Source organism: Ceratosolen solmsi, unplaced genomic scaffold, assembly GCF_000503995.2.
Source record: "Ceratosolen solmsi marchali unplaced genomic scaffold, CerSol_1.0 scaffold30, whole genome shotgun sequence".
NCBI lineage: Eukaryota > Metazoa > Arthropoda > Insecta > Hymenoptera > Agaonidae > Ceratosolen > Ceratosolen solmsi.
In genome coordinates, this window is record NW_011948421.1 from 9,453,120 (window position 1) to 9,472,143 (window position 19,024).

At 19.9% G+C, this 19,024-nt stretch overlaps 1 protein-coding gene across 1 annotated transcript in view; it reads right to left on the reverse strand.

Annotated features, from left to right (window-relative positions):
* Positions 1 to 17,914, reverse strand: part of PIP5K59B (Phosphatidylinositol 4-phosphate 5-kinase 59B) — a 31,652-nt gene extending 13,738 nt beyond the window's left edge. Inside the window, exons 1-14 of the mRNA XM_011498849.1 lie at positions 17,589 to 17,914; positions 17,129 to 17,166; positions 15,745 to 15,870; positions 15,046 to 15,294; positions 14,795 to 14,947; positions 14,561 to 14,725; positions 14,267 to 14,482; positions 13,969 to 14,192; positions 13,688 to 13,820; positions 13,483 to 13,570; positions 10,476 to 10,538; positions 8,129 to 8,206; positions 6,945 to 6,998; positions 111 to 434 (exon numbers count right to left, since the gene is read on the reverse strand). Of these exons, the coding sequence (XP_011497151.1) occupies positions 111 to 434; positions 6,945 to 6,998; positions 8,129 to 8,206; positions 10,476 to 10,538; positions 13,483 to 13,570; positions 13,688 to 13,820; positions 13,969 to 14,192; positions 14,267 to 14,482; positions 14,561 to 14,725; positions 14,795 to 14,947; positions 15,046 to 15,294; positions 15,745 to 15,870; positions 17,129 to 17,166; positions 17,589 to 17,697 (2,020 nt within the window). The 5' untranslated portion in view covers positions 17,698 to 17,914. The remainder of the gene's footprint in view (positions 1 to 110; positions 435 to 6,944; positions 6,999 to 8,128; positions 8,207 to 10,475; positions 10,539 to 13,482; positions 13,571 to 13,687; positions 13,821 to 13,968; positions 14,193 to 14,266; positions 14,483 to 14,560; positions 14,726 to 14,794; positions 14,948 to 15,045; positions 15,295 to 15,744; positions 15,871 to 17,128; positions 17,167 to 17,588) is intronic.
* Positions 17,915 to 19,024: the final 1,110 nt, after the last annotated feature.

Below are 19,024 nucleotides of genomic sequence, written 5' to 3' on the forward strand. Positions count from 1 at the left end.
GGAAGAACATGGTTGAGCACAATACTCATGCATTATTGAAGATAGTAAACTTAACCATGCAAGTTCGAAACGTTCATTTGACGAAAAGAATGTTTTTTCATCATTATCACCTCGGCAAGATGAGAGTTCAGGTTTACCCTTGCAAGAAATACTGCCGCGTGGTGGAACTGGCGGTGGCACCTTGATAGACGATATACGATTCTGATGTGGTGGAGAAATAGACGTTGCTCTTAAATTACTGCCTTTAAGAACAACTGGATATTGATTAATAGCTTTAGAAGTGATAGATATAGGTTCACATTTGCTTTGAAGAGGCGATGGAATTATTAGTCCAGTTGATATGATAACAGGTGTTGATGTGGCGATGGGAATCGATGATGTAGAAACTATATCACCGATACTTATTATTGCACCCTCTTTTCGTTCTTGATTGACTGTTCGTATATATTGTATAAGAAATTTATAACAAGATAAAATTAGATATAATAAATTAAGATTTTTAAATATTTAAATGAAGGGTATTTTTTTTTAATATTAACGGTTAAAACACATAACAATATACATTAATAAATTTTGTATGCATAACTTTGAAAGACCTTGAAATAAACTTTCATATAAATATATTTCATATTCTACCAAATTACACTAGATATCAAAATTATTTTTTTAATTTTTCAATTTCAGTTTCGAAACAATTAGATATTTAAAAATAATTATTTTAAATCAACAATTTCAACAAATGTATCAGAAGTAATAAACTTAGAAATAGATACAATCTGAAAATTTTCATATATTTATATTTATTCATAATAACTTAATTAATTTGTAATTCAAAACCAAATAAATACAATATTGTGGTATGACGATGAAATTATAATTTAAATCTTGCATAATTTATTATACATTGTAAAAGTAATATAGAATACTAATACTTTTTAAAAAATACAAATTATGTATAATTATAGAAGATTTTGATAATACGTAATTCAATTTTTAACTAGTTCTGTGTTCTAAAGCATTTTTACTTTTAATTCTTTAATTTTTATTTCTCTCAATTACAATCTAACAGTAATTTATTGAAAATACAAAGAATATCCTTTTTTAATTACTTCTAATTTCTAATCTTTAATTTAAATTTTTAATTTCTAATCTAATAAAATAAAGACAAACAAATAACATTAAATTTTAATTAAAAAATATATTCTTTGTAACTCAAAATTAATATTTTTAAGCAATCAAAACAATTTATAAATAATATGCTACTGATATAAGATATTTTTAAGCTATCTTTATTTTTAGATTACCATACGAATTAACAATAAAATTTATTTAATGTACATTAAATGTTTCTAATTACTATTAATAGATTAATTAATCATATCCGTTTAAATATATATATATTTATATATAACTAAAAACAATTATTTAAATATTTACATACATATATTATTAAAAATACCATAAACTTTAAAATTATATTTAAAAAATATTTGCATTTTATTTAGCTTCTACTAATTTTTTGTACGTTAATACTCATTAATAAAGTTCTCAAATCATATATATAATCATATTTATTTAAGTAATTTTGCGACTGAATTAAATACAAAATGCAAACTAATAAAATTTTTATATTCCAATTTTTTTAAATTTTACGTATTTAAAATTATGTATAATTTTTTAAAGAATATAAGTAATCTTATATTCTAATAATACTTTATATTATTATTTATAATAGAATATAATTTTATTTTAATAAAAGACGACAAATTGTGAAATATGTGTTGTATCAATAATTGAAATAGATTTAAAGCTTAATTTTCATTAATTGCAAATAGATTATAATTTTGAATCTAAATTTGTTAACAGGATTTTATATATTTTTTATATGTACAATGGCTTATTCAAATATTTAATAATTTTGTTTAAATATAAGCAAGATAAGAACAATATTGAAACAAAAATCGACTTCTACATATTTATAATCGTTTTTTATAAAAAAATATTATATACTATAAAAATATTTAATGAAAAACTTTTTAATGTATAAAGCACCATAAGCTTGTATTATAAAACAGGTAATAGTGTATAATTGGTTTTAAAATCTACATTTCGAACAAAGTTGTTATACACTTAAAAATAAATAGTATAAAAATCGTATGCATGCACGTAAACAATTAAGTTTTATCGAATCTTAATCGTACTATCAACTTATTTAAATATGCTTTTATTAAGTTAAAATTTAAAAAATTGATACCATCTGCAACAAATATACCAAAAATGTAGTAAAACACAAGTGTAAACTATTTTACATTTACAACATTTCAAAATATTAAAAACAATAGATACTTAATATCAGTAAATTAATTTTGATAAAAAAGATAAATATCTCCATGCAACATACAAGAAATATTTATTTAATTAATACGTAATTATGTATTAATAAAAGTTTATAAAAAATTATATGATTAATTTTATTCTGGATTTTAGCAATTGAATTAAAAATTAACTTAAATCGTTAAAATTTTTTTATTAGATTTAATTAAAACCTTAGATTACATATAAATATTAAATACCATAATTTGAATTTTAATATATTTTAAAATAAAATAACTTCTTATTAATCATATTGTAAAAAAAAATAAAAAATTGTATTATATATTAAATTAAATTATAATATATTAAAATTGATTAAAATTCGTAAAATGATTAAAAGCATGTCTTTAATTAATAAAAATTTTTTTAATTTTACCCAAATTGCTTATTAATGTATAACGCTGGAAACAAAATAATTATTTTATGTTATTTAAATGTTTTAAATAACGTATTAAGAATAAATTTTTACAAAATAAATATCTGTGAACACAAAAATATAACTATTATTGATAAAATAAATCATTAAAAAATTTAATACTTTCTTGAACCTAAATACATAATATATACGATGCTGACAATTTTTATTAAAATACAAATTTGAAACCTAATATATCGAATCATAACTGATTTAGAAATACATGTATAGAAAATATTAATTTCATAATATGGATACTTACTACTATTATCAATATTTGTCAAGACTATAATACTATGTGGAATTTAAACTAACAGTTTTTTTTAAATATATTATATTATTTGGAAACGAGATCAAAACTGAATGTAATTTTTAAAACCGATAGTAAATGTACCTTTAAATAAATATTTTCTTCATATGTTTATTTCGATTGAAAAATAATTTACTACATAGAGTATAATAAAATAATTATAAACTTTTAAAGGATTTTAAATTGTTTAATAATAATTAGTTTGAATAAATGAAAAATATTAAAATAAAATAAAACAAGTAAATTTATTATAGGCAATGTTTCAAAATTTCATATTTTTAAAAATAAGACTAAAACATTGTATGAATTTTTTTATAAACTCATAATAATCGTAAAGCAAATGCAGATGCATCTTTTGATCTAATGTTAACTGCTATCATTCATTTTTTTGTAAAAATTAAAAAAATTTCTTACAATATATTCATTATATATGTGAATTTTTACAGAAGTATTTTCATTTTAAATTTACAATATATTTTTTGGGATTAAAGTTTTTTATGAATTAAAATTTGTGATTTAAATTTCATTCTCTTGTAAAATTCTCTTGCATATCTACTTAGGCAATTAATTAAAAGAAAAGTTTAAAATTGTAAAAAACTTTTGTGCAAAAGATCAATTTCTAATGTTTCTTAACAATTATATAATTTACGGTATTATATAATAATAACGTTATTATCAATATTCAAGTTGAAATAATAAATACATATAATTTAAATAAAACGCATAAAATGCTTTCAGAATTCACATACATATCATGCTTAATAGATTTCAAGTTAGATTTGTTATTCGTTTTTATTTTTAATTTTATTAATTTTCATAATTAATTTTATTCTTTTTAGATTTGTTACTTAATCAATAGAACTTGTAATTGCTCAACGATTTTTAGTAGTAAATGTTTTTTATATTTCTTTTTCATGGTTATTTTCACATTGAATATTGATATTACTACTATTATTATATATATCAATTTTCACTTAATTTACGAATTGATTTATTATAAAATCAAGGGTTTATATTTATCATATCATGAAAATTCTTTACTGTTTTACGCTTTTTATTTTAAATAAATTTTAACTTTTCCGAATTTCGTTTTGATATAATATTAATATTTTATATTATATAAATCATGAGATTAAAAAACATAATTATAGTATTACCTTTCACTTTATTTGTGGACCTTTCATGTTTCATTTGGTAATCATTTAAATGATTGGCATACATCGTATTCATTTGCATCGGAATAGTTTTCCCACGATTTATACGCAACTTAATAAGATAATTTATTAACAACTTCCAAAATTTTATCAATAGTATTCAGTCAGAATTCCAATTCAGTGCAAAGATTAGAAACTGTTTCCTTCAATTACCATTTCTTGAAATTATTAAACATTCCATATTGTTATAACATAGATTCTAAAGTTGCTGAACTCAATGATAATAACAGTTTTGCAGTTTTATATATTCTTTCTATAAACTAAGAACATAGGGAAATGCATAAATTTGCAAAATATTCTTATACCCGTTCATTATATATATCAAAATATTTTATTGCGATTATAATTTATTAATTAATTTCAAACATATTTTGCTTACTGATCGTCGTATTTCGAGTATTTTTTATTTTACACACAAAAGTTTATTAACTTTTTTGAAAATGAATATTTTCTCCATATCTTTGCATATGATTATTTAATTAATTATATAAAAATTATCGGAGAATTTCTAATTTTTACGTATATTTTAAAAATAAATATTAAAATTTCAAAGATTTTAAAGTAAAATAATATAATTAAATAATTCCTTTCAATATCATTATAATAATATTTACAACTTTCCTCACAATTAAAAATTGAAACTGGTAAATGTCTTAACAATAAATACATTTATGAGATAAATATAATATTTATATATATATTAATAACTTTTTATAAAATAAAAAATTCTTGTATGTTTGTAAACTATTGGAGAAATTCATTACTATATAAGATACGTTACGAATATTTATTAACTACAAATTTTCATAAATTTCATCAATTACACAAATTGAATTCTTATTTTATATTTATAACGGTAAATTTAACAATTTTACGAACTTCACTATAAACTCTATTACAAAAAAATAGAGAAAAACTTTTATTTAAAAAATAAAGCAGAAATAATTTAAACTTAATAATTTTAACTTAATCTTTATATTTTCCAATAATAATAAAAATAAATATCACTAAATATGTTTTAAATTTTTAAAAAAGCTCAAATTAATTAAAAAAACTTCTATTAGATGATCTATAAAAATTCACGTATTTTTATAAAATATTCGTAAGTAATAAATTATGAAATTAACATATTTTAGATTTTATTTTTAATTATAATTATAATAAAAATATTCATTTTTAAATTTTATAAATTTTCAATATTTATTCTTTTAATTATACTTCACAATGTAACTAAATATGTAAATTTTAAATAGAAAATGTTACCAAATTATTATTTAAATATTTTAATTCAAGAAAACTTCAAAGCTGCATGTATACTGGTTTGAAACAATAAATAAAATACTTACAGGTATTTTGTACAGATAAAAATGATACTTTTATTGGTGTCAATCATATGTATTATGCATTTTCAACGAGATTAAACGAAGAGTATGTGAAAAATTACGAAAAGATGAGAAATGAGATGATTTAACTTGCAATAACCAATCTTCAACTGAAAAAAGAAAAGAAGATTTGCGGGTACAATATAAACATATAATAAATACCAGTCTCGCTGATCCACAGTAAGTAAAAAAAATTGCATTTATTTTTATTTGATCTCGAATTTTTATTAATTAATACATGGCTGTTATTCTTGGTCAAGTTATGCACACACTAATCTGAATTAACTATATGAGCATGTGTATGCTTAAGTTTGTCAATAGTAAATTCAAAGATAATGCATAAATAAAAGTTTTTCATAATATGTGATAGCAATGAACATGAAAGAAAAAGATAACGATATTTATTTGCATTTTGTATAATAGAATAAAAAAAAATTTTTTTTGAGCGATATGATTGGCTTGTTCCAATAAATTAACGACAAATCTTAACTAATAGTTATTTTTTAAAAGTCAACATTACAATTTTAATTGTAATAGTTTTTATTAGGATATATCAATTGCGACTTATTTCATATTGGAAACTGTAATTAATAATATAATACAATATAATAATCTCTTATTATATAATATAATAATCTTAATAATGATATATAAGAATCTCCTTGAACAGTTGTAAATCCCTACATTTATAATTGATTAACAAAATGAATATCAACAGTTCCTTAAATTTTTTAAAATTAATTTAATTACAATATCTTCAAAAAATACTAATTAATTAGTAACGTAAATGAAACTCTTATTTTTACAAATTGATTATGGATACATGTTCAATGAAAAGTTTAAGATATAGCCTATACAATTTTGTATAAAATGATGTATTAATTATAAATATATACTCTTATTATTTATATTAATATTTATATTAAGCAAAATAACATTTGAAGGTATTATAGATAAAAATAAATTATTGATCAATATTTTAACAATATATATAAGTTAGAATTTAGAAAACATACATGATTAAAAAAAAATTATGGATAGTAAAATATTTTTATAATTTTTATATTATTAATTATTATTTGATCAGTTATTTAATCACAATTATTTACATAAGCATTATTTAACCAAATAATATGAATTATAATCGATACGATGGAAGTAACTCTACAATTTAGAGATTAATTATTTTATAAAATTAAATACTCATATATACTCAAAATAATTAAAAATGAATAAAGCACAAAACTTACCAAGCTTTGTAGGCGATGTAGCATGCATAGTCGAGCTGCTGGTTGCCGTAATCGCTGAAGCAAATTACACACGAGTCCATGCCATTATCATTATATCAATTTTGAAAAGCAAAAAAATGGTTACTTTTCTCAGGAATTAAATTTTTTTAAAGTTTGTTTTACAATTTATTGTAATTAAACATAAAGTTAATAAGAATATTTTATAACCAATTGCATTATTTGTATACAGAAACAACATCTTACCGAACACTTTTGTACTCATTTTAATTACGTTTCAATCATTTTATGCATTAATAATTATAATTTAAAAAATAATTAATATTAACATATATAAAATAATTATTAATAATAGGGCTGAAAAAATTAATTATTAAATTATTCAAATATGATTACTTAACTTTATCAATATAAAATTCAGAAATTTTATAATCAAATTGATACATCACTTCATTTTTAATATTTATTATAATATACAGTTTAATGATATATAATCAAAATCTACTTATATTATACGTATATATTTATTAAAAATTTATCAAAATTTAAACTGCTAACAAACTTTCATACTTTATTCATCAGATATATTGATTTCTTATTAGTATAACATATTTATTATATATTATATAATATATTTATTATATATTAACGATATCTATTAAAATGACAATTTTCTGCTATGCATCGTTAATATAAATATTCTCATCACCTTCATATAAATTGTATACTAATTCAAAATAAATAATAAATGGAAGAAAAGATTATTATTAATATATATTTTTTATATTTAGATATTTATATATAAGATTGAAAAACTGAATTTTACTTTTGCAATTCTATTTACATTGTTTATTTTAGCTTTTTTTTAGAACGAAAGTAATTTTTTATAATCAGTTAAAAAATATTATGTAATAATATATGAATATGCATGCATAATTAAATATTTAAAATAATATTCAAATAATAGATTCTTAATATTGAAATTTTATTTTTGTACCAATTGAAACTAGCGAGTGTGCTTATAAATATAATTTCATTTGATTATCTATAATCCATAATAAAAGGATAAAAAAATTGTAATTTTTAATGAAATGAAAATGATTATTATAGATGATATAACTTATTAAAAGTAACTTTTTTATTTTTATTATTTAAAAATAATTTTGATAAATCATTGGATTACTTACCTGTAGAATCGAAATCTCCTTCAAGTGGTCTCAGTGGTCTTGAAATACTTTTTCTCTTTGACGGAGAGTGCTTTAATGCTGTAACGAAAAATTAACGACATTATATTTTTATATTTATATTTTCTAATTTTATAATAACTTATTTAGTAAAATTCTTTAATTGTAAGGTACAGTAATAGTATTTACATTTAATTTATAACCAATTGCATTATTTTTATATAGAAAAAACATCTTACCGAACACTTGTGTACTCATTTTAATTACGTTTCAATCATTTTATCATTCTAAAAATATTTTAGAATAATTTTTCTTTTCCAGTAAAAGTAAAATAAAAGTAAATCTATTAATATCATTTATCAATTTCTTGATTATAATTCTATTTTAAAGTATATAACTACTATTATAATATTTATGACAGATTTTGTACAGAATATAATTAAATAAATTTTAATTAAGTTTTTCTTATTTTCTCTATAAAGATATTTTTGATATAATAACCAATATAAATAAGTAGAATTCGAAAATTATATTAAAAAATACTATCGTATATATATTACACACATATATTACATACAAACTTCATATATATATACTTTATATTTTAAATACCGTTAAAAATATATATTATTAAAGATTGTCAGAAATATATATTTTATTTTACAATATACAGTATCAATGAATAGAAAAAATTATTACATTAATAAGCTTTATTTCTATAGATTCAATAATTATTTTTCTTAAAAACTTAATACACTACAAAGACAAATTTATATTTGTAGATAACAAAATTAATATTTATTTAAGATGCATAGATGATAAAAATAACATACATTGAATAACTAGTTATTCATGAATGAATCACTAATTCAATTATCTTTTAGGATTAACAGAAGATTACAAGAATGGCGTATGTATTAACATTTATAAATTAATTTAATTATTAATGAAAATTTTGTTAATTAAATTATTAATGAAAACAATGAAAACATTTAATAATTAATTAAAATACTACAAAGTTGAATTTAGAGTATTTAAAGTAAATAATTAAAATTATAGAAACATAATTATAAATTATTTTCAATCGTTAAAACAATATGTGTTTTTTTACAATCGTGTTTTATTTGTATAAAAAATAGTAATATAAAAACTAATATAAAAAAAATCAAATTTTATGGTAATAAATAAATATGATAGTTTCTTACCTGCATAACTTTTTATATAACCAATATCATTTTCATACATTAATTTTTTAAACTTATTTATCATGTGTGTGGTACCATATACATTCATTACACAAATATATTTAATTTCTGAGTATGAATTTAATTGAATCTATAAATGAATAAAACGAATAATAAATAAATGTGTAAATCATTAGTTAATGTGTTAATATGCTCACGCTTACATCATAACAATTAAAGATAACATTTTAATGAATAATGAAATTCATTAATTATGAAATTGTGAACTTTATTTAACAATTCATATACCATTAGAATTTATAATTCACGTTTATTAAACTAATAACAAGAAAAATGTAAATTATTTTTTAAATAATATAACAAATGATTACACTTATATTAAAAATTTTTGTTAAAAATTCAAGGACTAACTGTTACATATATATAAAATATATGAACATATGGTTTTACATACATATAAACTAAATAAAAAATATTATCTTTGTTACATTTATTTCTAATATAAACAAATTATACATTATTTGTAAACAACTTGACGAAGTAGTAATATTGAATATATGTTTTATTTATAATTTTAATTATTTTCATTATTATTTTGTAATTCTATTTTATAATATTAATAAATTTTTGAATTTTATGAATAATTATTTTCATCATTTTTATGAAATAGCATAAGGTAGATAAGTTTTTGTTCTGACACTATATTATTAAATAACAAATTGGAATAAATAATTGTCGGTGATACTTGCATCTATTAGACGAGAAAAAAAATAGATACAAATTAAATAGATCACGTACTGTATATTAAACTTGATTATCAAAACAGAATCGTTTTGCTAATGAAGTACGTCGATGAATTAAATATATTACTTTAAATAACATTGTTTTCAAAAATTATTTGTCAAATTAATTATAATAATTATAATTAAATTATGTTAAAACAGAACATAATTTATATCTGAATGGTATACTTTCTATAGGCGTTTACTTTATATGCTACGAAATAAAAATGTGCTAAAAAATGCTATCTCCATAAGATATAATGATACATATATTGGGAAAAATATTTTAAAAAATAACCAAGATAGAAAATTTTTATATAAATATGAAAATCAATAAGCTAATTAGATAGACAGAGAAGTTACCTATATAGCTGGTGACGAGGTTACGAAATTTTCGATGATTCCCTTTAATCTCGGGCAGGTCCACTTTATATGCACCACCATAACAATACGTGAGAAGTAGTTTTATCGCAAATTTTGTGATCGGTGATTTTGGCACATCAGGTTCAAGAAGTCGAACACAAAAGAGAAGTGCACAGACACAAAAAAACATCACCTTTAGCTAACTTAACACTCAGCATTGATATAAATCAAAACACGATGAAATATATTTAATATATATTATATTATATATATAACTGTAACACATACAAAATATAACTAATAATATGATTAATGATGTAATGTTTTGTACTATATAATCAGACGTGTCTGTAGTTAAATTCTCAATAAATCATCTCTAGGTGCAGTATATATTTATAAATAAAATTAATAAATCGTTTTAATGATAATTTATATTACATCATTAACTATAGACAATTTTATTAATTACTTCAAAATTACTTCAAATACATTAGACATTAACAATCATATTCAATTAAAATACATCAGCATATATGTATTATAAAATATCAAAATTAATTTAAATTGTAAAAAATGTTATAATTTGATACTTAAAACATTATGAAAACTTAATTATAAATATATATATATATATATAATATTTCATTATACTCCATTTCAATTTAAGCATAATAAACATTTTCATAATGAAGATAGATTTAGTTGTAAAATGAATAGTAACTTTGTAACATAGCTTTATAAAACAACTATTTATTGAACAAATATGAATATATTAATTTATGTTCGTATTTGGTAATAGATGACAATAAATTTAATATCAGTAAAAAAAGAATCTTTTTTCAAGACATACAACTTTTTTTTTAATTGAATGATATTTATATAGTTTATCTTTACTCAAATTTGAGGAAAATAGATTGGAATAGAATCATAGAAAAATTTATTACTACTTTACATTTATGAATAATATAAACTTTTCAATAATTTAAATATGTATATTTCTATGTATATAAATAATAATAGACATTTGATATTATAGTTGATTATTTTTAAAAATATGCAAGATTTTATCTTTTATATATTTTTCCTTCATCAAGAAATAAAGTAGAAAACAGGAATTATGTCCATTGTTAACATTTTCAAATAATTTATTCTTCAGTTTCTATTTTTATTTCATTAAATTTTATTTCATTAAAACATATATTATCTTATAAATCGCTATAAAATATAAGAATCTTTGATTCAAAATTTCTGATTTGTCATTTAATTTATTTAATAAATTGAATATTATATATACAATATTTTTATTATTATTAACATTTTCCTATAAAATATTATCATGCATTTCTAATATTTTTTACTTTATATAATCAATATTGATTTTATAAATATTAATAACAACAATGAAATGATTAAAAGAATTTGATAGAATTTTCTAAATCCATTAGCTATTTTATTTTTAGACATAACTCATATTTCATTTATATAATTTTATATTTATTTATTTTATATAATTTAGTTATATTAAAAAAATTAATATAATATAAATGATATATATTATATTATATAAAATTATTAATAGATACATTAATTATATAAATATATTTGTTTGATTTGGAATTAAATTAGAAATTGAAATTAATAAAATATTTTTTTCTTTGTTAGAGTAAGAAAGATTTTTGAAAACATTTTAAGAATGATTTAAATAAAATTGTTTTTATTATAAAGATAATTCTAATACAATATTTTCGAGTTTTAACCATGACAAGTCATTCATTGTTCCAGAGAAAAAAACAGTTACAGCAGTTTATGCATAAATAAATTTATACAACTGACTAAATTCTTTCATATTTAATATGCTTTTTATTAATGTATAATAATAAATTACTTTAATAACAACTGAAAAGTTTTTCATTTATTTGAATTTATTATTTAATCACAAACTATAATACTTGTATGTATAGAATATTCTTATAAAATAATGTTAAAATTTAATTGACTTTCATATTAGAGAATCTATAATCTTCCTGTAAATATTTATTTAATCTTTATTATTCCAAATATTCATCTATTTCTATAAATATCCGTGTTTTTATTTTTATTAAAATCTTCGTAAATTTTTATTTTATAATTGTATATCATATACAAAAATTAATTAAAATAAAAATATTTTTTATATAAATTAATCAAATCAAATATTTTAATTGGAATTAAAAATAAGTGTTTAGAAAATAACTAATTACAAACAACTTCTCAAATTGAGAGATTGGTGTTTAATAATTTAAAAAAAATTCATCTATGCTAATAACGGAATGTTAGTAAAATCAATCATTAAACATTGTAAAATAAAAGAATTATATGGCTATATGCAAAGTATATTATGCAACTTTCCATATCATTATTTTTAATTAAACACATGCAAAGAAATATCAAAGCAATCACAATAACAAATATGCATATTAAGCAATGTTTATGAAATATTTGGTAACATTTTATTTAAACTATTTTATAGTTTATTCGATTATATTCTAAAAAAATTTTTATTTTAGAATATATTGTACATAAAATATAGAGTACAGAAAATTAAACATTTGACTGGAATAATCATTTTTAAGAAATAAGATATTAATGTCTATTTATTAAAAAAATACTTCTATTGTACATATTACTGTATGTAATAATTAATTTAATTGAAATTGTGTATTATCTAATATGCATGAAACACGAGAAAGTATCTTTTATACATTGTATTACATAACACGTTATTGAGATTTGATTATGATTTATCTGTACCTTATTAATAATCAATTAATTTGATCATGTTATAATGTACATTTTCTTCTGTTATTCTATTGCAAAAGTAACAATATTTACTTTAACTGATTGAAAATACTATAAGAAAGTATAGAACACTTGTTTTCTATTCAAAAGAATTTTTATGAATAGGTTTTGTTGGGTACTAGTATTGTAGTTAAATATGATATTAATGTCTGAATTGAATAATACTTACGCGAAGGTATTTTTTTGAAAACCGTTTTTGCCATAAAACTCTGAAATCGTTCAGCGTAGAAACCAGGTCGATGTACTGAGACTGTATCCTACAATAAATTCCAATTATTTCAATTTTTATATTGTTTTTTAATAAAATCAATCCATATTTTTTTTACTATTCATAATATTACTATAAGTCATAAATCAATAACGTATATACTTACTCCATCATGAATCATAGATTTCCATGTATGTTCTAATTTTTTTTTTAATCTATAACTCTGAAGAATGTCAATGATACCAATGAAAAGAAGAAGACGTTCACCTCGTGCGTTCCGTGCTGGAATGCCACCCGAACTAAGAATGAAAATTTAGGAAAATTCTTTTTATATAATTATTTGGTTATAAATTTAATACATTCACTAAGCGTGTTTTTAAGTAATTTATTTAACAATAGAGTAATTAGATAATACTTATATTTAAAAAAATAAAAATAAATACTTACGGTACATCGTCTTCCTCATCTATTGGTTCACTCTCAGCTTGAATACTCTCCATAGCTGTACTGTGAGCAACCAGCCTTTGTCGATTTATACTACGAGATCTGTTAAGAGCTGTAGCTCCTATTCTATCATCTCTTTCTCTATCTTTATCGGCTTGTATAAATCCACTACCATCAGTACCAGGTTCTCTGATTTCTTCTTCTTCATTTGTTGACAGTCTCTGTTCCTGTTAATGTACATAAAACCCATGTTATGTATTAACCTGACTATTATAAAAGATAAGAAATTATATATGCATACAGTTTTTTCTCTGGCAGCTTGATCAAGATTATGTATTCCAAGTAATAATGAATAATCCATAATTTTAAAACTCTCTAAAACTCTGCAGTCACGTTGAATTGTTTTAATTAAAGCACTAAATGTATCTGATTCTAGAAAAATACCCTCTGTATGGTGATCCATAAAATCCAAATCCTTATATGTTGGTGAATGTTTTGATCTTTCTGACTTAGATGCCTAAACAGAATAATAAAAAATTAACAATGATCTTAATTTCAACTAATAATATTTAGGAGAATCAAAGAAAAAACATACTTTTCTTTTACATGTTGATCCTTTTAAATCATATTTTTGATGAAGTTTAACTGTTGATGGCAAAAGATTATTCATAGCAACAAGCCGAACATTTTTACTGTTGCATCGATAACAATATAAACCAAAAAATTTTGGTAGTAATGTTCTAGGATTTTGATTTAAATTCTAAAAATAAAGATTAAGTTATTTTAAAAAATATTAATAAATACTTAGTTTAAAAAAGTAGTTAATTACCATGTAGTAGCCAGGCAATAATGTTTGTAAAAATTCACCTTCTTTATGTTGAACAGTTTTAATAATGAACTCATCATCTTCTGTTAAATAAAAAATACTTCCACTGGCACCAGGATTTGATAATTCACGAAGTGGTGCACTGCACATTGACATCTACAATATATATATATAAATATATATATATATATATACAAAACTATTAAGTTCAATTTAGAAACTTATATAATTTGTATAATCAGTATAAGACTAACCAGAAAATCATCTGGTTGAATACCAAATAAATCTCTAAAGTAACGAAATGCAATGGGTGCATAGTTTTTGAATTTGAATTCAGAAAAATGATGAGCAGGGGTGTGATTTGAACCTTCACTTGGAAAATTTGTGGTTTCCACAGTCATAAAATCCTGCATAAGTAAATCACGTTCTGGTTTACTTGCAAGGCCTCCAATTGCATGTTGTATACCCAATTGAATCGATCCCATAATTTGTGTTGTTTGAATCTTTACATAATTTATATATAAAATTTGTATAGAATCATCTTTATATAAAAAAAATGGTTTTTCTTAATTTTTTAGCGTAATGTTTAAAATTAATATAAGAAAAATATAAAAAATGTGTATCTTGTTTTATGTGTATCTTGTATATGTATTTTATTGTACATGTGTTTATTTTAAAAATTATATAAATCTAAAATAGTTACTTTAATTATAGAACTTTTGGTTATAATCTATTTGCATAATTTCAAACATATACACACAAATCAGAGAAAACTTTTTATTAGATTTTACTAAATCTTAAACTAACTAATAATTAGTACCAAATCAAATTTGTCACACTTCTTATAATAAAGTAGACATCAAAATAAACAAAAAATATTTATTTGGTAATAGATTAATTAATAATTAGTATGAAGTAACAAACATAAAATTATAAAATAAAATTATATTTACCTTTTTATAAGTAATTTCACCACCCACTCCAACTCTTCGATGTCCAATCTTTTTTTCTTTCTCAGATTTGTATTTTGATACACCTGTCGATGTTTTAGGACCAGTACCATGTTGAGTTGTTGAACTCTATAATGCAGCATAAAAGAATTGTAATCATAGGATAAAATAAAATTATTATGATCGTCCTATTAATCTAAAAATAGCCATTGTATAAAAAGCATAGAAATTAAAGAAATAGAACTATTAATCACTTTAAAAGAGTAATATATTTAATACTTTATATTCGAGTTAAATTTTCCAAATATACAGCCTTTTATTTTAATTATAATTTGTTACAAAAATATAGATTTCTAATGAACTTTCAAAATTGATATTATTAAAATGTTATAATAAAATTTAATTAACAATATATCAAAATTAGAAAATAATTTTATAGACACAGGCAAAAAATTGTATTAATACTTTAATTAAACAAATTAAAAAATATAATTTACTCTAAAAATATATTACAATTTATCAGTTATCTATAATAATTATTAACTCTACCTACAAAAAGAAAAGTAAAAATTGAATTATTTAATTATGAAAATAAATATGCTTAAATAATATTTTATATCTTTGTTAATAATATAAGCAACTTAATAATTGTTAATAATTTAAAAATAATTTAAAAGTCATTAATATATAATATATTAATAAAAACATAAATTTAATAGCAAAATTTTTAATTACATTAATTATTTAATCTATTGATAATATTTCAAACAAACTAAAAAATATTTTATTAAAACTATTTTTATTTATAATTACTTATTTAACTAGACTATGTAATAAACATCAATTAAATAAATTGAATTAAATAAATAAAAAAAAAGATAAGTTAAATATGACAATGGCTTAAAAATATGCTAATGGCGTTCATTTAAAGATTTCTGAATTTGAATGGTTTTAAGCAATTTTTTTTTTTAAGAATAAACTGTCAGTCATACATTTTTAACACTATATTATTCTTGAAATAATGTAATAAATATAAAATATACAGATTTCTATGCTGAATCAATAATTATTGTATAACAAAATAATAAGATTTTTATCTTAAATTAATTAAAAAACTTTTATTTTTTATTAATAACAATACAATAATATTTTAATATAATATTATGGTAATAAATTTTAATAAAACAATAATACACAATATACTATGTGTTTAAATCAATATATAAAATTAGATATTTTACTATTAATGCAATTAGCATGATTCTTTAGATTTAAAAAATTATGTATTACTTGATACAGAATTGTATCGATATTACTATATACAATTATGACTCACTTTATAAAAATATTTATTAATATATATAATAGAAAGATAAAGTATACTTACATCATAAATATTAAATTTTTCTTCATTTGTTGATTTATCTGAAATTTCAAAAAACATAATTAAATAAATACAAAGTTATATTTATGAACTTGTATTTAGTATTTGCATATTTATCTGTGAATCAATTTAATAAAAATATATTTTGTTTCTCTCAAATCACTTTTTCTCTCTGTCACTGTCCCCGTTAATTTTTATAATTATAACATATGTCTTATGTACATTGTTTACATTGAATTTCTTAAAAATACATTCAATATATTTTAACGCAATTAAGTTTAATAAAATATTATTGTATATGGTATACATTTTTTACATATAGAAAAGATCAAGTGTAGGCTATTTTTTACATAGGTTATGTATGAAAAATATGATTTAATAACAAGCTTAATAAATAAAGAACGAAACTCTTATTGAAGAAGCTTGTACTTGAACATATAAAAAGAACGAATAATTAACTCACTATCTTCATCAGCTGAATTGTCAATCCCATGATCACCGACAGAGTTAGCCAGGCCGGCAATACTTGTCTCGACTACCTCGATCACGTCCACGTTGTCCCCTGAAGCCATTTTGTATGCACAAGAGAAGCTCTGAATGTTTAATCTTTACATACACTATATTTTTAACCAATGAAAACTTTTTTTTCTGTCTCTTCAGACCCGTAAGTCAAACTTATATGCACGAGCCTAGATGAGTTCACAGTTTATTTATTTTAAATTACACTTCCTCTTTTTTTATACGTGAAAATTTAATTTCAGGTCATCCTTTGCATCATAATTCTGTACCTAGGAAACTTATTACTATATTTTTAATTATATTTACATATGCATAAGAATACTATTCGATTTCTTTTATTGACATTTAATAAAGAGAAAAGTTTTTAAACATAAAATTAATAATGTGAAATCTTTAAGACATCACATCTTTAGTTTATATAAATTTTGTTACAATGTTTTTATATCATACTATTATGCCCGAAATTCTAATTTCTATTCAATTTTACTCTTACCGTTTTTCTCTCGCCCTATCTTATTCAAAGCACAAAGATAATTTATACGATACATATTGAATCTTGTATATACTATTTGCAGGCTCATGAAAACTAGTAATAGATAGAAAAAATTTTCAAAAATTTATTTTTAAAGGGTTGTTGGCCTATTGAGTTCAAGTTACTATATGATTTTGATGCCAATTACACCAACTTTGTAACATTTTTTCTATCGAAATATTCGCATATCATAACAATAATTTAAAACAATACATAAAATTAAGAAAATATTTGATAATATTTATTTATTCTTTTATATTTTTACATAAGAATATTTTTATTGATATAAGAATAATTCTTATTTTCGAAATTAAATATCATATTTAGGATTTCTAATAATAGTATATTGAAAATCCTTCTAACTAATAATCAAATTATCAAATTTGTTAATGAATTCAATTGCATGCATTTTAATTTATCCAATTTATCTTAATTCGAATTTTAAAAATCATGATTTCGGGGCGATTAATTACATATTTTTAGTTACAACAATTAATCCAATCGTCAATTTAATTCATAAAACATTCATAAGTTTATATAATAATAAAAAAATTAATTCTGACAAAATTTCTAAAAGTAGAATAAAATGTTCGTATGCGTACATCAAAGCAAATTATAATAAATTGTAATGTAGTATGCATAATTTAATTTATAATGTTCATAGTCAAAGGCGAATATTTTATATAATACATTAAATAAATAGTAAATATTTGTATGTTTATTTAAAATTTTCAAATATATCAATAATAAATTTTTAAATTATCTTAATAATCATCGTTTATATAATATAAATATTCATTATAAAATATCAAGCACAAGATTTATGAATTGTATTTGTAATTATATAT